The sequence below is a fragment of the Ahaetulla prasina genome, chromosome 10 (genome assembly GCF_028640845.1).
Source record: "Ahaetulla prasina isolate Xishuangbanna chromosome 10, ASM2864084v1, whole genome shotgun sequence".
Lineage (NCBI taxonomy): Eukaryota > Metazoa > Chordata > Lepidosauria > Squamata > Colubridae > Ahaetulla > Ahaetulla prasina.
Genome location: NC_080548.1, coordinates 34,141,354 through 34,168,972, shown reverse-complemented (window position 1 = coordinate 34,168,972; position 27,619 = coordinate 34,141,354). Strand labels below are relative to the sequence as shown.

Here is a 27,619-nt window from a genome sequence, read left to right as displayed (position 1 = left end):
CTTGGTAACCAAATAAGTTTTTATTTGGGCTAAATTGGAAGAGACATTATGAGGGGTGGCTGTTCAGGAAGGGAATCCGTAACTGAAGACCCATCTCCCAAGTCCACGTAGTTCAGGAGGGGAGATTGGGGGCCAGGCACTCTACCACCCCACTGCCCTTCACGCCATTGAAGAAGAAGAAATTGTTGAGGGGAGGGTCCCGCTGTGAGAGAGCCTAGAAATTAGACAAAGTATAGGCAGGCCTGGAGGCAGCAGGAAGCCCACTACCCTTTGTGCCCCTTGCCTGTCTTCCAACAAAGACCCTCTGCACCTCTTGATACAAAAACTCTGCAGAGCGGAAGGGTTTACTTTACCAGTGCTTCAATCCATGCCATCCCCAAACAGAGGTGCCTTTGCGAAGCAGCAGGCAAAGAAAGCCTTGGGTGAGGAGATACTTTCCCCAGGAAAGGCTCTGCTCCCTTCAATTCAGGGCCAGAGGTTGGTGGGGTGGGGAGGAGAGAACATACCTTGACAGCCTCCTGGCTCAGCACCCCTCCAACCACAGCACAAACCGGGGCCATTTCTGAGAAGCAGCTGTTGATATCAGCAAACAAGGAAAAGTCAGGCATGGGGCACAAAGCCTGTTGCTTGCAGGGAATACTACATAAATTCATGAGTACACAAACTGTCACCTCATCTCCTCCTGCATCAGACGTGCAGATGAGGCAGGCCCACATCAGCTACAAGAGGTGTTCGGATAGTTCTACTAAGGGTATCTTCCCCAACAGCTGCCCCCTCCTGGCCTACTCAAAGGGAGGCCACATCCTTTTCTGCATTGGATCAGCTGGCAGGAACTGATGAAGGTGAGCAGAGAGGGAGGAGGAGTTTCCCCTGTCACTTCTTCCCTATGAAGGGCTACCCAGCCATCATCCTTTTCACAGAAGGCCTAAAGAGGAAATTGGGGCCAGCATCACCACCGCTACCCATTGACTGCTGGGCCCCACCAAGGGAGACGAGCAGCTGCTTGTTGGCTCGCACACAGCATCCTGAGCCAGTTTTTCTACAGGATGTCCATTCACTGCCAAGATCACATTTCGCTCTTTGGACCCAAGTTGGGGGGGGAGGGGGGTTGTTGACCCACGGCAAGGCTGGTCCCCTAATCTGGTTAAAGGAAGAAAGAGGCCCCTGCCTGGCAAAGTCGTCAGCAATCAGGTCAGTTCCAACACCCAAAGAGGCCAACACAGCCAAGCGCATCTGGCGCAGCGCCTCTGCATCCTCCAGGTAACTCAGTGGGGAAGGGTCTCGCCCCTTTTCTGTCCGGAATTTGAAAAGCACTGCAAGAGGAAGAGACCACAAATAGCCTGTTTTATAAGACATGTAGCATGCCCAAAAGCCTGTAAGACTGGCACCACACCTAACTCCCCCTTATTTTGGGGCACCCATCTCTGCTCCCCTTGACCTGTCGAGAACCGCTGCTAGTAAGTCAAAAGGCAGTGACTACACTGTGCCAAGATTCATCTGGACCATCTCTGTGCTCATGGAGCCAATCTGCAGCATATATACAAAAGTGTGTTTCCTGCCCTGACCCCTTCTGATGCTCTTCTTCCCCAAAGGGGTGACCCCAAACACAACAACCAATGACACCCACCCACCCTGAAAGAGGACCTGCAGATCACAGCAAACTGTTGTGAATGAAGAACAAAGAGGAACCAGACTGAAAAGCTACTTTGGTCTAGTGATGAAGGCACCAGGCTGGAAAACTGGGAGGATGCCAGTTCGAGTTCTGCCTTAGGCATGAAAGCCACCAAGAGGGTTGAAATGAGGGATCCTTGCTGCCCTGAGTTAGGTTGTTTTCTTGCAGACATTTCAGGACCAAACTAGGTAACATCACCCGGAGACTCCAGGTAGTTCAGAATGCAGGTAGTTCAGAATGCAGCTGCGCGGGTGATAGAGGGAGCCCCTCGTGGCTCCCATGTAACACCTCTCCTGCGCAGACTGCACTGGCTGCCTGTGGTTTTCCGGGTGCGCTTCAAGGTTTTGGTAATGATCTTCAAAGCGCTCCATGGCATAGGGCCGGGTTACTTACGGGACCGTCTGCTGCCACCGAATGCCTCCCACTGGCCCGTGCGCTCTCACAGGGAGGGACTCCTCAGGTTGCCGTCGGCCAGGCAGTGCTGACTGGCGACGCTCAGGGGAAGGGCCTTTTCTGTGGGGGCTCCCACCCTCTGGAACGAGCTTCCCCCAGGACTTCGTCAACTTCCTGACCTTCGGACCTTCCACCGCGAGCTTAAGACACATCTATTTATCTGCGCAGGACTGGACTAGAGTTTTAAATTTTAAATGTCTAAATTTTAGATTTGGTTTTAAATTGGGTTTTATTATTTATATGTCTATTTTAAATATTTGGCCTATATAATAAGTTTTTTAGATGAATGTTTTACTTTGTATATTTATGTGTTTTTTATATGGCTGTACACCGCCCTGAGTCCCTAGGGAGATAGGGAGGTATAAAAGTACGAATAAATAAATAAATAAATAAATAAAATAAATAAATCATCAGTGCTAATGAAAGCATGAAAGCCAGCTGTTTGACTTTGGGCCAGTCATTCTCTCTCAGTCCAACCCATCTCACCGGGTTGTCGTTCCAGGGAAACGGGGGATGGAGAACTAATAGATATGTTCAATGTTTTAATTACTTATATAAATATTAAGTTGGGATTTAAAAAATCTTTTAAAAAGACACATAATTTGGTTTCTCATTTAAACCAAGTAAGAGAGAAGAGGTGACTGCTGCCCCTCCTCCAAAACCAAAATGCCCATGGTGAGCTTAGTATACAAAGCACTGATTTAATCTGAGAAACCTCAGTCTTCTCTTGCCAACTGAACCAAGTTTTGGGCACACCTGAGACTTTAGGCTCCAGCCACCAGGGCAGCCCAGCTTCTAAAGCCAGGCCCCACATCTTGCAATGTGTACGCCCTCCATCTTCATCTCCATGGTGGAGGGAGGGGCCATTACACTATGAATGGCCTGGCCTGTTCTAGGGCCAATTCCCAGGGCACTTTGCTTCAGCTCATATCTGCTTCTCCCTTGGACCACAAGAAGCCCACATGCCCATCAGCTGGAGATTCCTCCATTGTCTGCTCTGGTCAGGAATCACATAACCCAGAAGGAACATTCGCCTCCTAACCTGCTGTCCCACTGCCAGGCCAGATCCTAGCAGAGGCTTCCATCTCAGCTGCACCTCTCACCTTGCAGCAGGAAGTAATCAGGGGCAGTCCGCTTCAGGGCTGTTTTGGCCCCTTCACTGCTCCAACTGAGAGTCAAGGCATCTTTTAGGAGGCAAAAATGAGCATTCTGGGGAAAGAAAAGGATAGTGAGGCAACAGAGGCATTCAAGTAGCTTCACTTAACCTGCAGGATGCTTTCAGCAGGTATCTTCCCAGAAACTGCAGGGAGCTAGTAGAACTAAGGAGACGCACCAGGATCCAGGAGTTACGGATTTTCACTTAGAATAACTTTATTGACACTTTAATTTTATTGTAACTCTGCTTTACTGTACAACCTGTTCGGCTTTCTGCATCATTTGCTCTGTTTAAAGGCAGCTCTAGTGAAGGGCTAGCTATAAAGTGAAGGCAGTATTCTGGAAGTTGCCAAGAGGGTCTCATCTGTCCGAAAGAGATGGGGCAGTGGCAGCCCCTCCTCCTAGCAGAATCCCAGCCCTTTCTAGCAAACAGGAATGTACAGGTACAGATGCAGATGTATGGGCACTCCCTCCTTGGGAACCACAACAAAAATGCAAGATCACTAAGATCACCAAGCATTCAGTAGAATAAAGATATCCAAATAACCAGTAGGAGATCCCGCTTGATATTTTTCATTCTACCATTAAACAGAAACTGGTTTTCTAAAATCCTATTAGTCTGATGACATATTGTTTTTAAAAAAATGATGCCAGAAATTTGGGGGCTTCAACTAAAAAAACTTCAGAAGCCACCAGGGACTAGTAGCCCCTCATTGGTTGTATGTCTTCAAACTCTTTTGAAGGGGTCACAGACAGCTACAACTGCCATCTGTAATTTTTTAGAGGTTAACTGGGGTATTCACTTTGCAATCCCATTCTTCTCTGCTATTCTATGTCAATCCAAGCTCACATTGGAACAGAAGCCCAAATGCATAAACCATGGTTCTCGACTGACAAATGCATTCAGGTGCATTTTTGCACTTTCCATTTCAACCCTTAAGTCCAGGCACTCCTTGATGTCAAGGCACTCCTTGTTGATAGGTCAACCTTCCTAGAACGGCATGCCATGACCAACTGAGGAATGAACCGAACAGTGTGCAACAAGTTTTCCCATGAAGTGGAGAGTTCTCCTTTGCAGCAGGCTTTCAAATGAGCTTGGCTGGGTCTGTCAAAGACGCTTTAGTAGATCGTGCATTATGTAGGGATTAGACTAGTTGACCTTCTCAGGTCCCCGAAAGGCCAAAAATAACTGTGACATGGGAGGCCAAGCAAACAATGAAAATCTGCAGGACAAGGATAGCTTGCCTGAAGGGACTCTCAGCTGCAGGGAGTCCATTTATAGCTTCGCCATGAAATGTATAAAACCTCCTACATCACAAACAGAAGTAAAATAGGCTCCGAAAGAAGCAGCTAAATGGTCGAGTCAAGATTTCCTGGCACAGGCCTATCTTCCCATCTTCTATGCTCTACAGACATAGACTTCACTCACCTTCTTCACCAGGGTTGTCTCTGCAATATCCAGCTTGGCTTTCTTTGCATCAGAGCCGCCCTGCCCTTCCTGGCTGGCTTTGGTTGCTTTTGTCTTTTCTCTGTAAAGCAGGATGAGGGAGAGACCAAGGAGGTTAATATATTAGTTTCTACCCACTTCAGCCAGTAACTGACCTACAGAATGGCAGCCTTCTTGTCTTCCAGTTCTTGGACCCATAACCACCACCACCACCCCAGGGATATTGAACAAGTTGTCTCATTCAGCCCCACAGACTTCAGATACAGGTGTCAGCCTCAGATTCCAAGCCTAGAGATACTCACTCAACAAATTCATGTTCACCCAGGTTGGCAAACATGTAGCCGTGATAGCCAAAGACATCGCCAGTGAAAAACTTGATGCCGTGTTTCTTGCATATTTGGTCCACCTTCAGAAGGACTTCCTGAGTGCAGCATGTCAGGCAGACCTGGAAGACGAAAGACACCTGGGAAGATTTTGTCTCTGTGCAACTAACCAAAAGAAGCAAACCTTAACCCCGGCCCAAGGCAGCATAACTGTTTTCTCTTTCCTTGAGCAGGAGATCATTTCCATGGGCCTTCCCAAACATTCTCAAGCCTCAGAGAAAGCCATAGCTTGCTCACCAAACCAGGGACGCAGTCCGACCTCTGCTCATCTCCAGCGCTCCACACTGAGGCTTGTGGAATGAGTGGGCAGAGAGAGAGAGAGAGGGGGGGGGGAGAGAGAGCCCTCCTGGGCCAAACAGCACAGCTTCCCCCTAACTCACCACATCAAAGCGAGTAAAGAATTCCTCCGGTTTCTGCTCAATATCCTCTGGATCCGCCTTCACATCAACCATGGGATTGAGGTCCTGAACACGCTCCAGGGAGGCCTCAGCTCTGTTCTTTCCTGCGGAGCTGGCTGGGAGGAGGAAGTGGCCTGGCGAGTCTTCCAGGGACACCTAGGGTAGGCTTAGGGTTAGGGTTGGAGGAGGAGCGGGCACCGGGCACCTTTCCCCTCCCACCGCAACTTTCCTCAGCGCCTGGCAGGCTCCCTCCGCCTGCGCTGCCCTCCCACCTTCACAGCCTAGCCAGGAGGGCGGCCGAAGCTCCGATCCCAACGCGCGCCCCGGCCCTTGGCCCGCCCTGCTTCTCCCCCGGCCTTTCGGACCCACCTGGCGGTGGTCGAGCAGCGTCAGCGCCTTCACGCCGGCCAGCGCCAGGTTCTTGGCCACCTCCGCGCCCAGCCCGCGCAGCCCGGCCACCAGCGCCCGTGAGCCGCGCAGCCTGCGGGGCGAAAAGAGACGCGTGTCAGGGGTGCCCGGGCCCTTCACCCCCGCCCGCCTCTCCCCCCGGGGCCCCCCGCTACCGCTTCTGCGCCTCCAGCCCCCAGAGGCGGATCTGCCGGTCGTACTGCGCCGCCTCCTCCTCGCTGATCCCGCCACCGGGGCGTCCCTTCTCCTCCACCATGGCGCCCGCGCAGCCGCCCCTCCCCCGCCTTCCTCCCTTCGCGCCCGGCCGGCTTCTTCGAATGGCGGCGAGGGGGCGGGGCCGGCCAAGGAGCCAAGCCGCGGCCCGCCTTCGGGGGGCGGTGCGGCCGCTCGAGCGCGGCCGGCAGTTTCCGGCGCCGTTCGGGCGTTTCCGCCGTCGGCCCTGCCCCCGCGCTCGCCGCCTCGGGTCGGGTCGGGTGTGGCCGCGCGCGCCGCGCCTGGCTGGCTGGCTGGCTCGGGCGTCGCTCTCTCGCTCTCTCTCTCTCCCTCTCCTCTCAGGCGGGCCGACGCCATTTTGTGTGGTGCAGCCTCGGAGCCAGCCTGCTGTCCCTGCCGCCGCCGCCGCCGCCGCCTGCCTGCCTGCCTGTCTGTCTGCCTGCCGGCCAGCGAGCCCACGAGCGAGCGAGCGAGCGACCGAGCGCGGCGCCAGGCCCGCCCTTACAGTGACTGTGCCCCGTGCCCCGTCGCGTCCGCCCCCCCCCGGCCCGGTCCCCCCATGGCGGTGGAGAGCCCCAGCGTGCCTCCGCCCAGCAGCCCCCACGCCAGCCCCCCGGCCCCCTCTCCGGCCGCCGCCGCCAACCCCCTGCTCCTGCACGGCCCCCTCGGCAGCCCGGGCCTCGGCGGCGCTGGCGCCCGGCCGCTCCAACAACACCTCCTCCTCCACGGGCCCGGCCCGGACGAAAGGTCCAGTACCCGCCTCTCTTTTCTCTCTCTCTCTCTCTCTCTCTGTCTCCTCTGGGTCTCGCGGGGGGGCGGGAGCGGGGGTCTCGCGGGGGCGGGCGGGGAGGGAGCCCACATCAGCGCCGGGGTGAGCAGGGCCGGCCCGGCCGGCGGTAAGTAGCAGCACCAACAGCAGCCGTGGCCCGTTTCCTCTCCCGCTGCGCCGACCCAGGGGTCCCTCTCCGGGGGCGACCCCGCCGGAGGCGGCGTTCGCTTTGATCGGGTGAAAAAGCCCGACCGCTGCGATGCGTCCGGGAGCCCTCGGTGGGCCGAGTCCGCCTCCGCTCCGTGGTTCGGCTGAACTCGAAGGAAAACTGTAAGCAGCCGCCAAGTGCGACAATCACAAGAGTCCCCCAAGTCACCACACGCTCCCTCGCCCCCTTCCCTTCCCCTCCCCCCCCCGTGACCGAGGCGAGTGTGGCCGTGTACTGTACAAGCACCCCTGTTGTGGCCCGTTGTTAACCACACACCGTGAACAGTCCACGCTTTTCCCCACACGAGATCAAGGAAGCCGGGTCCTGCCCATTAGGTTAGCCCCGAGCCCTGTCCGCTCGGAAACCGGCCCCCAGTCTGGTAGTTTCCTTGTAAACCGAGGGCATAACCCTGTTCCCTGGCACAGTATTTTCTTTTTTCTGAGTGGGGAGGAAACCACTCTTTTATTCATCTAAAATAATGTTGCCTTATTTGTTCCTCTTTACTTGCCTACCATGTACTAGAAAACCTAAATTTACAAAACAAGGAAATATGTTGGACATTTTTAAAAGTTAACATACAGTACTAATGCACCATTAAGCCAATACCTGTATAGTTCTTTGTAATTTCTGCCTCTTTAATGTGGTTGCCATTGAATTCACACTGTAGGGTCAATCGGGTATTCTTGGCAAGCATAAAATTTCCTTTCTGGTGCTAAAACCTGATGGCCAAAATAAGAGTAGTTAACTTGACCGATGTTTGTAGCTGGGGACAAAGTAGATTTCACTCACATACTTTATTTTATGAAGCAACAAATACACATTTTCTCAAAGGACACATTTCAATCTTTGTAAAGGCTCAATATAATATATATGAAACATTTAGCCATTTTACTTCCTCTTCAACCGACCTTTTAGAAATTTCCATAACCCAGTTGACTTTTGCCCATTATTTCATAGGAAGCTTGGGTCCACAGGAGAGCGAGGCAGGGCAGAGAGACCAAAAACTGCCATTTGACTTCAGCTTTGCTATCTTGCCGCTCCAGATTTATCATTTTAAATCAATCATTAAGAGTATGTGTTGATGGAGCTTTCTCTTAGCACTTAAAATACTTCCTTGATATTTCTAAGCCCTAGGTAGATAGGCCAGAGCTTCTGGGGCTGGTCAGAATCTTTTTCTTGATAGTTGTTATAAAATGGGGCTCGGAGTTCACATAGGAATACACAGAGAATAGCATACCAAAAATACATGTATTGTTTTACGCTGTAAACTACTGCCCAGTAGTTTGGTATACACTCCAAATATGCTATTGACAATGGTCAATGGTCTACAAAGCTTCTTTGTTTTGCCCTATATAGTTTTGCAGAAAAAATGGGGAAAATCAGGATTGGGAGATTCCAGGGTTAGGGGTCAGCCCAGCCAGCTGACAGATTCCCACTCTGCTGCTGTATTGAAGTGGCATCTCCTGACTTCACACTGGTCTTCTGCTCTAAGAGAACCCTGTTGAATTTGACACGTGCCCTCTTGGAAGAATTGGCTCACTGGTGAATCTTGTGAGTCAGCAGAATTCTATAGGAACGCAGCACCTTTAGTTTTCTGGCCTCTTCACTCGGGCGTTGTGTTTGCCAGCAGGCCCAGAGGTTGCTTGGCATTGAATGGCTTCCATAATTACAGCAGTTCTCCCGGAGGCAACAGCTGCAGTGGAGAGCTGTGAAGAGGGACAAATAACCTGTATTCCATATTTGGTCTTGGAGGTAGGGATGGCCTCGATTTTAAGGAAAACAAAGCAAAATTAGCCATTCTGGTGTCAGTGTGTGTGACCCTGTCTTTGAAATTCTCCATCAAAGACAACAGCGCTCCTGGCTCCACCATGGAAGTGAAAATCCAAAATCAAGTTAGTCTCTTGAAGCTCTGCTGGGATATAGAATTGATGAGGCAAATTGGCGGAAATCAGCAGAATATAGTCAGGCTGAGCAGTTAGATAGAATTGTGTTTTGGCTGCTTTTGGTAGAAGCAGCCTTTTGTATGCTTTTACCTATTGAGTGAAGTGCACTTTTAGCACAGCAGGTAAAAATCGACTGTCCATTCACAATAATGTTCTTAAAATGTTACTGGTTGTGAATGTTGCTTTTTGTGTAGCTGCAACTCTGTGGTCTGTCCTAGTTTTGTGGTTCAGTTCAAAGCAGGCTAGGAATTCTAGTGCTGTAGCTGTATTGCTCTCATTTCCCTTTAAGAAGAAATCCCACCGTTAATGTTGCTGGCCCCAAAGCTTTTGGGGGGTCTGTGTATAACCAGAGGTGGCTTTGAAAGTGCGGCTCAGCAGCCTCCCCTGGCTTGAGCTGGCACTTCTTGGTTCCTCCTGGGCACTTTGAAAAAGAAGCACCGCCTCCATTTTGTGGCAGGGCAATCCTGCCAGAAGATCCGTGAATGAGGCTTGGCTTGGGAGGGCTTCCACAGCTTTCTTCTTCAGGGCCACTAGGCGGCTGCAGAGACAACCAGCTTTAAAAGAAAACAGAATTTGAAAAGTTATTTCTGTCTAGTTTTCAGCACAAGGCTAGAATAAACCACCTCAAGTATGTACTTTTGGTACTAACATGAAATAACTTACTGAGCCTTCCATTTGTTTTTCCTATTGGAACTAAGCCAGAGCATGAAGTTCTGTCATAGAGATTCTAGTCTGTAGTCTTTTTTTAGGAATAGGGATATTTTATTTGGCCAAGTGGGATTAGAGACACAAGGAATTTGTCTCCAGCACAAAAGCACTTGGTGCACTTGCATTCAAACGATAGAATCAGTCATATTCATAATAATCATAGTGCCAGTGACATCGCTCCTCTCTGCTTGTCCTTCTCATTTTCGGTGTTCTCCCCTTCAGCTCTGCATTATGTTCTGTTCAAGCTTTGTGATTGTTGAGTCCTTCCAATCCTTTTCCAGCTCTCGGTGCCTGGACCATACAGCTTCCCTGCACATTCGCTTACTCCCCCTTCGCTTTTTCCTTTGAGCTTCTGCCAAGGCTTCATTGGTCCTCCAACAACCAGGCACTAATCCTTGCCCTGAATTCTGCAATATGTGGTGCAGCCAGTGTGAAACCTGCCTGAATTAGTGATAAGAGAGTGGGGAAATGTCTGGACCAGAGCCGGGAGGAGACTCCCATGCTAGGCTTCTGGCAGGCTCCAGTCATGTGATCTGTGAGCTCACACAGGTTGACTGTGAGGTAGTAGCCTACCTGAAGAACATTCTGCACAGGTAGGCAAATATAGTCCCATGGTGGCTAGCCACAAGACTAGCAATTCCCCTAATATCAGCCTTACCCTGTGAAAACACCATAGCTTCATGGCAACTATGTTGCTTTGCTCTGTAGCCAGAGTGAAAACGTTTGGCAAGTTGGAGGTGGCAGAATCGTACACTTTTCAGTAATAACAATTTTACTCAGAGTTGTAGTTAGTAGCTTGCCACACAGCTGTAAGCCAATATGTGTGAGGTCTTCTGGGATTATTTTTGCTTTGACATTGCAGTCTTAAGACCCAGCACTTGACGAGTCCTATATTTCTCGTGGTGAGACCGTGAGTTCCAGTCCTGCCATGGGCACAAAGCCAGCTGGGTGATCTTGGGCCAGTCAATTTCTCTCAGCCCTAGTAAAGAGGCAATGGCAAACTGCTTCTGTAAAACCTTGCCCAGAAAAATGCAGATACTTTTCTGACAATCTCCAAGAATCAGACAAGATGGAATGGAAGGGAGAAAAAAAGGCATGCTTAGGCAGGCTGCTCGTTAATCCGAAAATGTGTGGTAGAAACTAGGCCTAACAGCCTTGAGACTCCGGTCATCTTTTCTCTGCTGTCTTGCTAAAACATTCATTTCCTGGAAAGAGGTTCTGTTCTTTTCAAAAACTGAACAATTCAACCTGGTAAAATTGTATCGCCTGATCTAATTCTGCTTTGGCCATGAAATCATAAGTGCACAGTTTTGCTGCTTGTTGTGGTCCATGAATAATTCTGGAGTTCATTTCTTGCTTTGATCCTTTCCCAGTTTGAGATAAAAGACTCATGTTGGACTTAGCAGCAGAAAATATAGAGATGAAGAAGTCAGGTTGAGAATGGAGTTCTAGCTGCATTTCAGAAGCTCTTTGGGGGGAAATTTAAGGGCCCCAAAGAGACAAAACAAGTGAAGAGAAAGAGCTAAGCTGAAGTGAGGCACAAATATACCTCAAGACTGGAGAGATCTTATCTAAGTTTTGCTTCCTTTTTTCATTTTGATATTGATAAAACCAACTTGTCAATAATCACAGGAAGAAATGTCTTAACTTGGCTTGTATTCAGATAGTACCAGTAGCTTCCTGCAAATTTGCTGGCTTGTAGTATAAAAGATACTGGCTTCTGTATTGGCATTTCTTTAGTTTCTGAAATTGGGGCTTTCCTATTTTAGAATACTGGAAACTAGACTTTTAAAAAGAAAATGGTTTATCACCAGATTTTATTTAAAAAATCGATTAGGCTCACTCATCATGCTAAGCCAAAGCCTAGTTTGTTGTGCTTTGTATGTTACTCAAATCCATTGTTTGTAAACAAATTTATTGCATTGCCAGTTGCTGTTGTCAATAAATTGTGGTTAATTAATTCTGCTTCAGAATGATTGTGAAGCAGTTCATATTAGATGCATAATACGGTAGCAAGGGCTAGATGGTCAGCTGCCAGGGATGCTTGAGAAATCCATATGCTATATCTGATGGCTTTTGTGATTGTGCAGGTTTTAGGCATGAAAGACCAGTTTTATATGTGAAGGTCCAATTAATCTAAACAGTTTATGAACAGGAGTCTTCTCAACTGACAGTGCCTGTTTGGAGTTAGAGAAGGATCCACAAGTGGGTTGGATGGGGTTTGCCTATTCCCTGTCCCTTGAAAAGGGAGGAGGAAGAGGGAATGACCTTGAGGGACAGGAGGAAGAGCTGCCACTGAGCTGCCACTCAGATGAAGGGGTCCTGAGCCCAGCCCAAGAATATAGCATGAGGACACCTAACAGACAAGCTCTCTTCCTCCTCAGGTCATATGAAGATGGAGGGAAGGGAGGAAGCACATTTAGACATGCAAGATTCAAGCTTTAAAATAGAAGTTATACTGACCTGCGTGGCATCAGTTTTCTAGTGTGGCCTTCTCTGAAGGGCCAACTCATCTTTTCCAGCAAGTGGCCCACCTTCTATTTTCAATAGACAACACTAAAAAAATCCTTTCATGTTGCTTTTAATTTCTCTTGAAGGATCACATTCTTTTTATAATTTTGCATTCCTTATGGTACTTCTGCAGATACTACCTGCTTGCTGATAAACTTCTTTAGTGATTGCATTCTTTACAGCTCGTCAAATGCTCTGTCCGTCCACAACAGGTGTTCTCCATTTTTTTCCTCATTGTATGTCAAGAATTATGTGTCACTGGGAATTGAGTGGCATATAAATGATGATGGTGATCATCATCACCATGATCCCAATCTACCCATTTTCCATTTGCCTTATAAATGTCCAGGGTTGTCCAGCTCCCCTAATTATCTGGTAATTGACTAAAATAAATATTATTTATCTAAGCTCTCCTAACTCCATAACTGAACAGAAGTTGGCTTATATCCAGACTTAATTATAATTTGAGTAACTACATTCAAAGAACTGGGCCTTAATCATCTTATGTAGCTATGTCCCATTGTTTTTAATGAGTTTAAATGTGAACTATTACAGTAATTGCATTTTATTTATAAGTTTCAGTCTTACTCCTTTTTTGTGCACCACTGAATTTCATACACTGATCAATTACGTGGGGTTAATTTAGCTGTCTTATACTTTTTTCCCTGCCAAATGGGCTAGGGTTATTGATTGATGATTGATAGTTACCTCGGCAAATTTATATACCGGTGCCATAATCATGACAGGTATCATACCGATCAATTGTGTCTGCAGAGGGGTAAAAAAATTTGGACATGAGATTTTAACACTAACAACAAAAGAGCAGGAGCTGTAAATTTTAAATAAAAAGCTAAAACTAGAGATATCCCCCCCAAGCACATACACAATATTTATTTATTTTATTTTATTTATTAATTGCATTTGTATACCGCCCTTCTCCCGAAGGACTCAGGGCAGTTAACAGCCAATTTAAAATATAATAAATATACACTAAAAACAAAACTAAAAATTTATATAAATAGTGGCCAAATTTAAAACTAAGTACTATAAAAACTAAAACCCCATTTAAAATTACTTAATCAGGCTAGCCCAGCTCGACGGAATAAAAGAGTCTTCAGTTCACGGCGGAAAGTCCGAAGGTCGGGGAGTTGGCAAAGCCCCGGAGACAGCTCATTCCAGAGGGCAGGAGCCCCCACAGAGAAGGCCCTACCCCTGGGGGTCGCCAAGCGACATTGTTTCACCGACAGCACCCCAAGGAGGCCCTCCCTGTGGGAGCGCACAGGCCGGTGGGAGGCTGTTTGTGGCAGTAGGCGGTCCCGTAAATAGCCCGGTCCTAAGCCATGGAGCGCTTTGAAGATGGTAATCAACACCTTGAATTGCACCCGGAAGACCACCGGGAGCCAGTGCAGCCCGCGCAGGATAGGTGTTATATGGGAGCCACGAGGTGCTCCCTCTATCACCCGTGCGGCTGCATTCTGGACCAGTTGGAGCTTCCGGGTGCTCTTCAAGGGGAGCCCCATGTAGAGAGCATTGCAGTAGTCCAGACAAGATGTAACGAGGGCATGAGTGACTGTGCGCAGCGCAACCCGGTCCAGAAAGGGACGCAACTGGTGGATCAGGCGAACCTGATAAAAAGCCCCCCTGGCGACAGCTGTCAAATGATCTTCAAGCGACAGCCGTGCATCCAGGAGGATGCCTAAGTTGCGTACCCTCTCCGTGGGGGCCAACGACTCGCCCCCAACAGTCAGCAATGGAGTAAGCTGGCTATACCGGGAAGCTGGCAACCACAGTCACTCAGTCTTCGAGGGATTGAGCCGAAGTCTGTTCCTGCCCATCCAGACCCGTACAGCTTCCAGACACCGGGACATAACGTCAACGGCCTCGTTGGGGTGGCCTGGGGTGGATATGTACAGCTGGGTGTCATCAATGTACAGATGACATCGCACCCCAAAGCCACGGATGATCTCACCCAGTGGCTTCATATAGATGTTGAACAGAAGAGGCGAGAGGACTGACCCCTGTGGCACCCCACATAGGAGGTGCCTCGGAGTCGACCTCTGCCCCCCTGCCAACACCGTCTGCGACCGGTCGGAGAGATAGGAGGAGAACCACCGATAAACGGTGCCTCCCACTCCTAGCCCCCCGAGCCGTCGCAGCAGGATACCATGGCGATGGTATTGAAAGCCGCCGAGAGATCTAATAGGACTAGGACAGAGGAACAACCCCTGTCCCGAGCCCTCCAGAGATCATCTACCAACGCGACCAAGGCCGTCTCTGTACTGTAACCGGACTGGAAGCCGGACTGGAACGGGTCTAGATAGACAGTTTCATCCAGGTACTGAGGGAACTGTCATGCAACCACACTCTCAACAACCTTCTACAATAGTAGAAGTCACGGGGAAAAAAAACTGTATATGGGGGCATGGCACATTTACCATTTTCCCCCCTGCTCTGAGACCTAAAAGGGTGGGGGGGGGGTGAATTGATTTTGATAGTTGTCAGTATGATGGAAGGCTTGGCCTTCATAAGATAATATCTGGGTAAGTAATTGCACATGTACAGCTGAAGTCATCTGTTTTTTTCCAGTTGTGTGGCTTTAGGTCTGCAGACCTACGCAGTAACCCCAGATTAAAATGTTATTGAAATGACTCTCTGGCTCCCTCCTAGCTCTGCAACTCCCTGAGAGGGTTTGTTTTGCCTCAACTTTGCTGCCCTTTAGAAAAGCTTTAACAAACTTGGGTTTTCAGACAGGCTGAATGTTTTGTGATTCCTATTGATCGATTGATTGATGGCTGATTGGCTGGCCAGTTGGAATTCTTTGTTTATTTTCACAGTGTGCTATTTGGTTGTGTATTATTAGGATGACTCTGTATGCTGCCTTTTGATTTGACAGTATTAAATCTAATATATCATTATTATAGTAAGACCCTATGGACCAAAGAAAGGCCTTGGAAATCCAGCACTAAATTCTCCTAGCCAGCAGTTATGTATAGGAGCTTCTTTCTTACATTTGAAGGTGGATGCATAATACAGCTATCGTGATCAGCCTCCTCTAATCCCACTATTCTTGAATCTGTTGTTCAGTGATTGAGTGTTACCGTATCCTCCTCAAGTGAACCCTGTGGACCATCTGAGTGAACGATGGATGAAGAGCGCCTGCTTTGAAGATGCTTGCGGTCTTGGGGCCTTTAGGCTCCTGGCCTTCAGAGAGAGGCTCTGTGGTAGAAAGAAAGTAGAAATTGGATGATGCTACATTTTACAGCATCCAGATCTGGAGTTTTAGCTCACAAAATCACCTGAGCTTAAAAAGTCAGTCTTATAGTTCTGCTTTTGGAGAAGAGAAGTCTGATGTTCTGCTGTAGGAAATACAGTGGGGCAAAACAGAAGGCTTAGCAAGTGCTGCTGTCCTCTTTTGAACATGAAAAGCTGCTGGCTGTGAAGTTTGCTCCCTGTTTTTAATCCCTTGTTACATCAGAGTAGGGCACATTATATGTCTGTATTCCCAAAGATGAGCTCAAGTAGGAGTCTGATGTGACAATGTCAGAAGATTTTAGGTTAACTTTTGGAAATAAAATCCAGACAACTTTAATGAAGAAGTTGGAAACTGTTGCAGCGGAGTGTGAATGTGAGATGAATGTACATATTGCCCAGACTTTTCAGGTCAGGAAGTTCATCTTCCAGATTGCAAAATGAGTGGTGTTTTCATCCAGAACCCCAAGATGGAATTTCCGATAGCTAAAGTGAAATTATTTCTCAGTTTTTCTACTCCCAACTAATGCAGGTCCAGTCTCGCTACCATTAAACAATTGCCTGGGGAAAAAATCATTGCCAATGTATGCAAATCATTTTGTAGTTCTAGGATTATTTTCTGGTCCCTTGGACCAACTTCACCAAATTTTCTGGCTTTCCTTCTTCTAGTGTCAGTCATGGGAATAAGAAAGATGCAATTTCTTTTGCAGTAAGAAGAATGAGGTTTCTGATTTTGGATTTGGAATGGAGTTGCTTCCTAGTGACAAATTTTACATTGGAAGATACAGATCAAAACTATTTCAGTGTTATGCATTTGTGTGCAGCAAATAATTTCATTAAATCTTTGGTAATTGATGACTGAAGGTTGATTATGAAGCCAATTTTACTTTCTGTTGTGGTAGCAAAGCATTTATTAAGTGAAAATTTGGTGTTTTCGGTCACAGATATATGTTTTGCATAGTAGAAAAATCAATTGTTTTTGGATTGTACTGTACTGCTTTATATCTAGCAGACTCACACTGATTTATCACTTGCCAAAATCGACAGAATTAGTTGCATCTTATCTAATCAAAATAAGTAAATTATAGTGTAATTGATAAACCATCTATGTCTGTAGGTAGGTTTCTATTCTCGGGTAAATATTACAGGGATCTGCTCTGGCTAACAGGCTTCTTTTTTCCTCTTTCTTTCCTTTTTTGTTACTGAATTGCCCAGAGGGATTTTTGAAAAAAACATAGGAATATTTTGTAATTGGTATAATTCTCAGTTTTGAAGCCTAGCTTTGCTCTTTTTCCTGCAACTTCCACTCATTGATTTTGCTGCTCCACCTTTTCAGGGAGGATGGTGAGTTGGAAGAAGGAGAATTGGAAGATGACGGGGGTGAGGAGCCCAATGGTGCTTCAGAGGCACATGAGAAGAGCAGGAAGGAAAAAAATGAGAAGCACCACAGTGACTCAGACGAAGAAAAGACGCACCGGAGGAAAAGGAAGCGTCGGAAAGAGAGGGAGAAGGAGAAGCGGAGATCGAAAAAGAAAAGAAAATCTAAACACAAAGTGAGTAATGCAAGATGAGTCTTGAGAGGCTAACTGGCCTTCCCTCCCCCCTTGGAAGCAGGAGATCGAGACATCTTTCTTGGGGAATAAAGCACAGGCTGCCTCCCTGTGCCTCTCGCAAAACCAAACTAGTTGGTTGGTTAGGAAAGGGTGCCATTTCCAGGCCCCTTCCTCTGCACGTGGCCTGACAGGATACCAAATTCCCGCCAAGGGAGGATCATTGCTGACCTGGACATCTTCCAGGCTTTGGGTAGAATTTGGGGATAAGAACTCAAAAGAACAGGGCCGGGGGGAGAGTGCCTGGTTGGGAGTCAAAGACTTCTCTTTCCTCACAGCGCCACGCCTCTTCCAGCGAAGATTTCTCTGACTACAGCGAGGATTCTGACTTCAGCCCAAACGAAAAGGGGCATCGGAAGTACCGAGAGTACAGCCCCCTCTACTCCTCTGTGAGTGCTGGGGGTCATCCATAAGGGTGGCCTGAGGGTGGGATCCCCGAGATAGATAAGCCTGTCAGATGTCCGGGTAGTTTAGCAGTCGAGGTGGTGCTGTTTGGTTCGCCATGCTGGATTTAAAATGGCAGCAAATCAACTGTGTTTGCTTCTGCTCGTTGTGTAAAAGTGATACTTTACAGAATAATGGTTTATAAAATGGGTCAAGACCCACTTCTTCTTTTGGGGGTCCAGTTCAGCTTGTGTTCTCTCTTTTGTTCAACCATGACCATTTGTGTGTTTACCTCCAGTCCCATCAGCAGTACTCATCCTCTCACAGTGGCCCAAAGAAGGGTTATCCTAAAATGGAGAACAAGAGCTACCCTCCCTACGAAGAATACGAGAACGAGGGCTACTGTGACTACGAGGGGGAGGAGGAGGAGGACATGGGGAAAGAAGAGTATGATGACTTTGCAAAGGAGCTGAACCAGTACCGGAGAGCAAAGGAGGGAACACACAGGGGACGAGGTACACTTGCTTTTCCTTCAGCCCAGACACTGAGCGAGCAAGGCAGGTGCTGGTCACTAGGCAGCCAGGCAAAACAAAACAGAAATCCAGACCCCTCCTGAAATTGTGGCTGTCTGTCCGTAGCTGTCCGTGGGGAGTGTGTGCTGCCTTTGTAAATGACCCAGCAGCTACCGATTTCTGCTCTAGAGTGTCGAAAAGAACAGAGACAGACCATTCTGGTCCTGCTTCCTTTCTTCAGCAATGAGGAACTGGGCACCTCTGCCTGTTGAGGCCGTCCCTGGTTGCATGTAAGCTGACACCAAGTCCCAGTTGACTCTAGTTCCAAAAGGGCACTTGACTCCTGGTAATGCAATGTTTTCAAATTAATACTTTTTCTTTCTGGATTTCTTTGAATTTGGAGCTGAATTTTAGAAAGACAGCATGCAGGTGTACGTGTTATCTCCATTGGTTTGTAGAGGCTGGTATACGACATTGCATAAAACATAGTTGTCAAAACTGGGAAGAGATATCAAATGCCTTTGTGCTTCTCCCCCTAAACAGTGATCCCAGTTAAAGAGTATTGCTGCTTTTTCTTACAGCACTAAGTAAAATTATTTGAACAAACCATATTGGCTCAGTTCCCACACCACTAAACCAGTCAGATCAAACAAAACCAATATAGTTTAGTGTACACACACAAATGCTGGAGTCTGATCAGTTTGGCACCTTCTCTGGTTTGTGTCAACAGGTGGCCGTGGTCGAGGCCGAGGTTACCGTGGACGTGGAAGAGGTGGAATGAGAGGACGAGGCATGGGCAGGAGCAATCGAGGCAGGGGAAGGGGAGAGCACCCTGAGGAGGAAGAGGAAGAAGTTTATGATGAGGAGATGGAGGTGAACATTGAGATCTGTCCTTGCTCAGCCTGGCTTCCTGCCACCGTCCCTTTTAGCTAATTTCTCCTCTGTCTGCTTGGCAGTTCTGCGAAGGGGAAGAGCCTATGGGGGAGGAAGACTATGATGATTATTCCAAAGAACTGAACCAGTACCGCAGAAGCAAAGAAGGAAGAGGCAGAGGTATGTGAGCGGAGGGAGAAAAAGATGAGCCCCCCTTTCCTCCCGTTGGAGCCTTGGCTGCCCAAGGCCTCTGCCAAGCAGACGGTGAGACATGGCTGTGGCTGGGCTGCAGAATCAACTTGAGTGGTCTTGTTACAGGCATGGGACGTGGCCGAGGCCGTGGGTCCAGGGGGCGAGGAGGCAAGGGCATGAGCCGCGGACGTGGTCATCGTGGCAGATCAGGCCTAGGCAAAGCGGGGGCGCTCAATGAGGAGGACGACTACTATGAGGATGACCTGGGGGTAAGTGGCCTAGGAGGCCCCTCCCTGGCTTTGGGTCTAACTGGGGCTTGAAGTTGACTCTGGGCAGCACGGCAGTGAACTCCCTGGGAGACCCAGGTGAGGCCAAGCACCTTCCATCTGCTAGGACTGGAAAGGACGGATACAGCTGGGCTGGTCAATGCAGACATATCAGAAACTTCCAATAATACAGAAAATAGGGCCAGGCTGAGGATCCTCGTTCTCAATGGCCCTGGACTAAGTGTAAGGCAGTGGTCTCACCTACTGTAGAAACTGTTTAGGATACCAAATTAATTTTATCTGGCTTTTATTCTTGCCACTATTCTTCCTTACACATTGTTTTAAGTTTTTTTCACAAGAGTCTGCCTAACATTGACATATAAATCAGTCCAGTGAATATTTTTCTTGCAATCTGTATAGGATGGAGGTGGCAGCTGTGGAAGTTACAGGCGGAACGATCACGAGAAATCTCACCAGTCAGATAAGAAAGGAAAGGTCGTCTGCAAGTATTTTGTGGAAGGAAGATGTACTTGGGTAGGTGCAGCTCATTTATGGCACTTTGATCCCTACAGGATCACTGAGGCAGCTGCCCAATTCGGTAGTCCCCATTGAACCCAAATTGCTGCTGCTAAGTAAGACATTTGTTAAGTGAATTGTACCCCATTTTATGACCTTTCTTGCCACAGTTGTTAAGTAAATCAGTTATTAAGTTACTCACACGATTGTTAAGTGAATCTGGCTTCCCCATTGACTTTGCTAGTCAGAAGGTCGTAATAGTGGATCACGTGATCCCAGGACATTGCAACCATCATAAAGACATGCTGCTGGTTGCCAAGCACCAAATTCTGATCACATGTCCATGGGGACGCTGCAACAGTGGTAAGTGGAAAAAATGGTCAGAAGTCACTTTTTTCAATGCTGTTGTAACTTCAAATGGTCACTGAATAAATGGTTGTAAGTCAAGGATTACCTGCAGGTGCCTTAGAACAGGAGTCTGGAGTCTGGTGCGGAGCTTTTTGTTCCTGTGTTGCCTGCTCATTCCCTGTGGCATAAGGTGGGGGAGAAGTGTCAGAATAGCTTTTTTCATGTGCATGTGCCCCCCCCCCCCACACACACAATTTGTTCTTGTGGTCCCAGTGTTCAAAAAGGAGCTGCTTGGCGCTTTTCACTTAGTTCTTTGTGCAGTGAATCTTCTCAGCAATCTTTAGTCCCATGGTTGATTTAAAGACTGCCTTTCAGATCAGAAGTTATAAGAATAATTTACATATATTTAAAGAAACAGTGAAGGATGCCCAAAAGGCCAGCAGCCATGTGGTTCATTGGAGCTGATTTTCCTTAATCAGCATTCTCATTTGCCTGCTCCAGGCTGTGGTAGCTCCTCTCTGTCCCACTGAGGCACATACCTTAATCTCTGCAAGGCCCCTGTCATGGGCTCCTTCACTGCACAGATCAGGGGACTCCCCCCTGGCTTCATTGCGACATTTTAATTCAACAACAACAACAACAGACTCAGGTCTTCTGGCCCAATCCTCTGCTTTCCTGCAAGCTTTACTTTCTGCTGGAGTCATTGGTCAATCTGGCCTCCCTTGAAATGCCCTTGAACGTCTCTTGGCTTCTTTGCTATCCTATCTCCCGTTCTGTGTATGTTCCCCCCTGAAAGTGGTACTTTCCCCAAAGCTGCAGTTGTACTTGTTTGTCCCCAGTTGCGAAAGGATGGAATTAATGGTGGGCCGGGCTCACCCAGCAGACTGAGGGAGGAGGCAGGAGTGGGTAGCACTGGCCTTATTGCTGTGGCTGTGACCACCAACCCTTCTCCCAGCAGCCAGGGTGAGGTGCTTTGCATCCTGTCAGCTGGTGATGTTCTGTTGTGTTTGTGGCTAAGAGGTGTGCCTTTTGTATTTTTCCTGCCAGGGGGAGCACTGCAACTTTAGCCATGACATTGAGCTACCAAAGAAGAGGGAACTCTGCAAGTTTTACATTACTGGTTACTGTGCCAGGGCAGAGAATTGTCCTTACATGCATGATATCCTTTCCAGTCACTTTTGTCCAGCGTTTTTAGGACAGGGTTTTGGGAGGTTTTCAGTCCCCTGATCTGCCTCTCCTAACTCGGAGGACTGGCTGGCTGCAGGCCAGCATTTTTCTCAAAGGGGAATTTTCGGGGAGCTTTGTAGAAGCAACAATTGTGAAATCTTGGATCTCCTGCTGCTGGTGGGTCCCTGTGGCTTTTTGTTTTTTGTTTTTGTTTTTGTTTTCCTCAACATCTGACACGGGACTTTCCTTGTAAGCTGTTTCACACCACTGGGAACTGCATTAACGGAGATGACTGCATGTTCTCACACGAACCGCTCACCGATGAAACTCGGGAACTCCTTGATAAGGTACAGGGACCAAATAGGCACCAAAATTTGCCTACTTTGCAGGGAGGCCTCAGCCAGCTCACCACAGTGGGAGATGACCTCCAGCCTTTGCCTTGCCTTGCCTTGCCTCTTAGATGTTGGCAGATGACGCAGAAGCCGGAGCGGAGGATGAGAAAGAAGTGGAGGAGTTGAAGAAACAGGGCATCAACCCATTGCCCAAGCCACCTCCTGGGGTGGGATTGCTGCCCACTCCCCCACGGCCCCCAGGGCCCCCAGCTCCAACCTCCCCTAATGGTCGGCCCATGCCTGGAGGCCCCCCTGCCCCTCCCCCACCCCCACCCCTTCCTCCACCAGGGCCACCACAGATCCCTCTCACACTCCACGAGCCCCTCTCGCCTCAGCAGCTGCAGCAGGACTTGTACAAGAAGATCCCTTCCCTCTTTGAGATTGTTGTGAGGCCGACAGGGCAGCTAGCAGAGAAGCTGGGGGTGAGGTAAGTGTTGCCTTCCATCTTGGAAGAGGGAATGCAGAGGGCCAAAGCAAAACAGGAGAGACCTTCTGCCACAGTTGGTGTGGCCCAGTCTCTGCCCTGGTGGAGGGCAGATCCAAGATGCCTGGATTTCCTGGGCAGCCTGGCTGGCCTATTATTGGCCGAAGTGAGATGCTTTGTTGAGATAAAGGGCCCAGCGGCATTAGGAGGTGCCTGACCCCATCTCTCTTTCCTTCTAGGCACCCTGGCCCATCCCCACCTCGGTTCCCTGGGCCTGGGCACCCAGAGCTGCCTCCCGAGATGCCCCCCGACATGCTTCCAGACCTGTGTCCAGACATCTGTCCTGATATACCAATGGTCCCAGGGATGAACCCTGGCCCTCCATTGGGCCCTGGACCCCCCATGATGCCCTTTGGCCCTGAAGAGATGCCCCCCGGTCCCCCAACACAGGACTTCTATGACAACTTCTACCTGCACCCAGAAGGTCTGGAGATGGACCCCAGCCTCATGGTTGGTCCAGGCAAGTCTCGGGTCAGGCCAGGTGGCTTTGTATGCCTGGGGCCATTGGGGCAGGGGGCTGGCTGAGCGGCTGCCTTCTGTTCCAGTGCTCTCACTGCTGTTTCCCCCCCCCCCTTCCTGGTAGAGGGCTACCCAGGCTATGAGGAGATCCCTGGGGAAGGGCTTTTCCTCGACCCTTCCCTGGAGCCAGATTCTTTCTGCGATGGAGGCCTCCCACGGTTGCAGAAGCCCCCCAGCAGCATCCCAGACTTCCTGCCTTCTACCCAGAGGGCTCTCTACCTCCGCATCCAGCAGAAGCAGCAGGAAGAAGAGAGGGCTCGCCGGCAGGCAGAGAGCTGCAAGCAGGACCGAGACCACGAGGAAGGCAAGGGCCAAGAGGGGGAGAGGGATGGGCTCTGAGAGGGGGAAGCTAAGCTTGCTCCATGTTGGGCATGTTCTTCAATGCGCTGGTGGGGCCTGGAAGCCCTCAGGGAGGCAGTCTGGCAGCATAACCCAGGAGCAGCCACCATTCTGGCAGGGTCAAGGGCAGAGTGCGCGTATTACACTGCCTGAGTATGGTGGCTTCTTCAACCACCACAGGGATGGTAGAAAACTGCCCTTGAATTTTCCTACTGAAACTGTAGGGTCAGACTCTCGTGGAGAAGGGCTCCCCAACCCCATCCCTATGAAACAGCACCTGTAGACAATAGTGTGGTCAGCTGGCTAAGGTGCTGGACGAGGATCTGAGAAACTGCAGGTCCATCTCCAGCCTTGGAAAAATGGGGTGACTTTGGGCCAGTCCTGCTCATGGCTGTGGTCAAGGGAAGTAAATGAAGCAGGTCCCACTAAATAACTGACTTGAGATGCTGGAGGAAATGCGGGAAATGGGTCTCCCTTAAGATAAGGAAAGACCCATCAGTGGGGTGCCCTCCCCCCTCCTGTTGCAGCAGCATTGTCGGGAGATAAAGGCAACTGTCAACTAAGAGAGCCATTGTCGGCTGTTTTCAGTGTGCAGAAATCTTTTTGCCCGGGTCGATGACTTTCCATGAACGAGGTTCCTCTTTAAAATGTGGCTTTGAAATTATTCTTGGTTGCTTCTTGAGATAGCCAGTATGGGCTCACCGCCCTCTCTGTCTCTCTACCAGGTGATCCTGGCAACTGGTATTCCAGTGATGAGGATGATGGAGGCAGCAGTAGCGTCAGCTCCATCCTGAAGACTCTACGGCAGCAGAGTTCCAGCAGACCCCACGAAGACCCCTCTGGGAGCCCCATTTCTGCCTCAGGCAGGGCTGATCCTCGCCTTCAGAAGAGTCGACCAGCTGATCCGCGCCTTCTGCGTGACCCCAGGCTTTCTCGAAACCTGGAGCCTTCTGGAGTTGGAGATGCAGGGCCCACCGATCCACGATTGGCACGGCACGGTGCCACCTCTGCCCCCAAAGCAGCAGAAGTTCTCCATTCGAGCCCTTCAGTCAGCCAGAAGTCTGTTCCTGTCCCAGAGGAGGAAGAAGGGGAAAGGGCCCTGCGGGACAAGCCGGTCACCATCCCTCTGGACACCTTGCCGAACCACTCTCTGAGGGACCCTCGCTGCCAGTTGCAGCAGTTCAGCCACATCAAGAAAGACGTCATCCTGCTCATGCCCAGTTTTGCACGCATAGTGCTGTGGAGCCCCGAAGACTTGATCCCTCTGCCTGTTCCTAAGCAGGAATCCGTTCCTGTCCCAACTGCTCTCCAGGCCCTGCCTACCCTCGATCCACGTCTGAACCGATCTCAGAATGCCAGCGTCTCTGACCCCAGACAGCGGGCTGGCTCCCAGCCAGAACCCTCTGCCGGTCCTAGCTCCAGCCTTCCAGATTTTGAGCTGCTGTCCAGGATATTAAAGACGGTCAATGCAGCAGGCAGTCCTGGGCAGAGTGAGAAGCCAAGCGATCCCCGTACACGGAAAGCACCTGCGGACCCCCGGTTGCCCAAGGCTGCCGAGCCAGGATCCTCGGGAACCACCAAGCAAGCTGAAGCCAGCCCCCCGCTAGGAGTGGGTGCAGAGGCTGTAGCCAGCATAGCTCCTTATGATCCCAGGCTGCTGACGGCAGGAGGGTTGAGCAGGGGCCCTGGCCAAAGCAGTGTCCTGAGCGGGATCAGCCTTTACGACCCAAGGACTTCGAGCCCCGGCTGCAAGTCTGCCGAGTCTGCTAGCGAAGGGAGCCCAGCCACCAAAAGTGCCGAAGGCAGCAAAGGTGGCGGTGGCAACAGAGGGAAGGAGCCGCTGTTTGTGCGTCGGTCAGCTTTGGACCAGCTGGAAGCCGAGAAGCCCAGCCCAGAACCTGTGACTGACCGCTACAACAGCTACAATCGGCCACGGCCCAAGGCAGCCTCCTCCGTTCCTGCTTCCGCTGCGCCTGCTGCAGAGACAGCTGTCACTCAGCCTGGCATCCACAATCTCCCCGTGCCACCCGTGTACGGCATGGTGAAACAGGCTGCCAAGTCGGGGGCAGGCAGCCCTTTTGCAGGGAACAGCCCTGCCCAGGAAGGGGAGCTGCAGGATGCGGGCTCTCTGAAGGACGTTTTTAAAGGGTTTGACCCGACAGCCTCCCCGTTCTGCCAGTAGTATTAAGAGACTTGTACATGCAGCCTTGTGTCCAAAAGAAGCAGCAGTGTTCTTCACTTTTTAAAAATTCCATGAATTGCCATTGACCGTGTACCTCCATCCTTTGAGCTTTGCTGAGTGTAATCTCCAAGCGATCTTGTGGGAGAGTAACAAGGGTCTTGAGCCACCCCAGGCAGTATTGTGTCAGTCCGGGTTCCCTTGCGGACTATTCTGAGGTCCCCTCGGAATCCTTCAGTGTCTTCAAACCTGGCCTGGCTACTTCTGCCAGCCCTTCCCTCCTCCTTTGCACAGTGGCTGGGCCATGTCTCCATCCCCCCTGCTTCTCCTCTTCAGGTATTTATTGTCTGTTGAATGGAGGATGGAAGGATGACAGTTTCTTAGCGTGCCCTGTTAAGGGGTGAAGCTGTCAGCCATGCTGATCTGTAGAATATATATATCTTTGTTTCTAAACTGTAACAATATATGTGTATCATAGCCTTTTTTAAAAAAGAATCTAGCGCAGCAAAAATTATTATGGAGAAGTAACCATGATGAATTATTTTTGTAACTATTGAATTTTGTTTTAAATACCCTTCTGCCATTGTCTTGGATTGCCGGATTCAGATGTGATGCAGCCAGGAAACAATAGGCTGCTTCTGCCTGTGGTGGGTGGCCTCTTGAAGAAGTGATGCCTTCTACCAAAACAGAGTTTGTAGTATTGAAATTAAATTATTAATAACACTAATTTGCTTGTATGTCTCCTGCGCTCCTCTAAAAAGCAAGCAGAAGCCACGGTGTTCAGAAACGAGAAGTTTGTCATTCCCGCAAAGAAGCATTTGTTCCCACAATCTTCTATGTAGGGGCAGCCATAGCCTTCTGGCATCCCGGAAAGCCCTGGCCCAGCACCCGTTCCCTTAAAAACCAGGAGAGACAGTTGGGGAAGAGGTTGCTGTGGATGAAGGGCCTTTTTTGTAACAACCAAGAGTAGTTCCGCAAATTTGGTCTTTCTAGAATTGCTGAACAGAGCCTAGAAGCCCGGCCTGTTTCTTTCCTTCCAGTGCTTCTAATCGATGGATATGGTCTCTTCTCAAATGCAGAGAAGTCAGTTGGGCTTGTTTGTCTTCAGAAGGCTGCTTCATTTCTCCCCCTGCTCTTCTCTTGGTTAGCGTCTTTCAGAGCCAGGCCTTGTTTTGGGGTTAAAAGCACGGACTTTTTGCCCTGATCTGGCCTGGCGAGAACCACCTGAAGGATGAGCATCCGTGTGCACTGGCGTGCTCTTGAGGCAGGCAATTTGGAGACTCCCACCTTATGGCTCTCAGCAATGGGCTTATTGGGGCTAAGAGGCCCGCCCCTTTTCTGCTTGGGACATGGCTGTGTCATTAGAAAAGGCCCACCTTCCCCACAGAGCAGAGAAGCAACCCTGGCTGCGGCCCATCTGCTTTGGTGGGATAGGATTGCAGCTTCTCCATGAAGCGCGTGCAGAAGAGCTGCTAGTTGGTGGCTCTGTTAGAAACCAAGGGATAGAAATCCTTTGGCCAGGATCTTTGCAGGTTAATAGACTGCAGGGTGGGAGTGACAGGAGCAGGGTTCATGCCCAGGATTAGCAGTGTTTAATCTGAAAAGGGTAAGGGGGTCAAAACATTTTGCAGTGTATTTTTTTCTCTCTCTCTCTCTGCCTTGATGATTCCTATTCTTCTAGGCACCTCCCTTTTTTTTGCCCAGGTGGTGTAACACAGTGTAGAACTCACTTGGAAGGGAGAGAAAGTTATGTCCTTTTGGTATAAATGCAAGCTAGTTTCTTGGAAAGCCAAGCCGGTTTCCTACTTTGCCAGTTTCCAGCCACTTAGCTGGAGAGACTCTGAATGCAGACACACTGGAGTCCAGAGATGGAGAAGGGCTGGAGCAGATTTCCAAAGAACCTTTTGAAACTTGTCCAGAGTGGGCAGGATCCTGTGGAGAAGCCGTCCTGGTCCTGGAACGATGAACAGCTTGTCAAGGAATGTGCTCTTTGTGAAGTATTCTGTCTTGTGAACCTGCCTAGGTACATAGATGCTCTGTGACATTTGTACAATCTGACTTTTGTAAATCAAGATCCGTTCACTAGACCCAAATCTTTGTTATCAATGAAATTTGCCAGCGCTTTATAAAAATGCTATAAAATGTAGATATTATTTGAAAAGGGATTTGTATATATTGTACTGGTATTTTTACAGTGAATTTTCGGTTGCATGGCTGTTTCCTTTTATTTTTAATCACACATGCGTCTTCCAACAATGTCCAGACTTGAGAGACCGATCATTGTACTGCTGGCATTAAATGATGCAGTGATTTTAAAGGTT

The 27,619-nt window shown here is 49.3% G+C and overlaps 2 protein-coding genes across 4 annotated transcripts; one reads left to right on the top strand and one right to left on the bottom strand.

The window, feature by feature from the left end:
* SAE1 (SUMO1 activating enzyme subunit 1) lies at window positions 1-7,234 on the bottom strand. Of its 3 annotated transcripts, none has more exons than XM_058195178.1 (9): window positions 6,890-7,234; window positions 5,878-5,989; window positions 5,491-5,664; window positions 5,030-5,172; window positions 4,710-4,809; window positions 3,229-3,334; window positions 1,169-1,313; window positions 507-573; window positions 1-214 (listed from the first exon to the last, which is right to left on the bottom strand). In XM_058195178.1, the coding sequence occupies exons 1-9, from the start codon at window positions 6,988-6,990 to the stop codon at window positions 113-115; spliced, it is 1,050 nt and encodes a 349-aa protein (XP_058051161.1). In that variant the 5' UTR covers window positions 6,991-7,234; the 3' UTR covers window positions 1-112. The 3 variants fall into 3 exon arrangements, with proteins under 3 accessions (XP_058051161.1, XP_058051160.1, XP_058051162.1); XM_058195177.1 differs by lacking the exon at window positions 6,890-7,234 and adding an exon at window positions 6,072-6,204; XM_058195179.1 differs by lacking the exons at window positions 507-573; window positions 1,169-1,313; window positions 6,890-7,234 and adding an exon at window positions 6,072-6,204.
* Window positions 6,689-27,619, top strand: ZC3H4 (zinc finger CCCH-type containing 4). The gene is made up of 14 exons (XM_058195161.1): window positions 6,689-6,876; window positions 16,854-17,070; window positions 17,406-17,516; window positions 17,810-18,026; window positions 18,754-18,896; window positions 18,980-19,076; window positions 19,215-19,357; window positions 19,775-19,888; window positions 21,266-21,377; window positions 21,623-21,732; window positions 21,846-22,204; window positions 22,441-22,721; window positions 22,845-23,084; window positions 23,845-27,619. The coding sequence occupies exons 1-14, from the start codon at window positions 6,689-6,691 to the stop codon at window positions 25,299-25,301; spliced, it is 3,789 nt and encodes a 1,262-aa protein (XP_058051144.1). The 3' UTR covers window positions 25,302-27,619.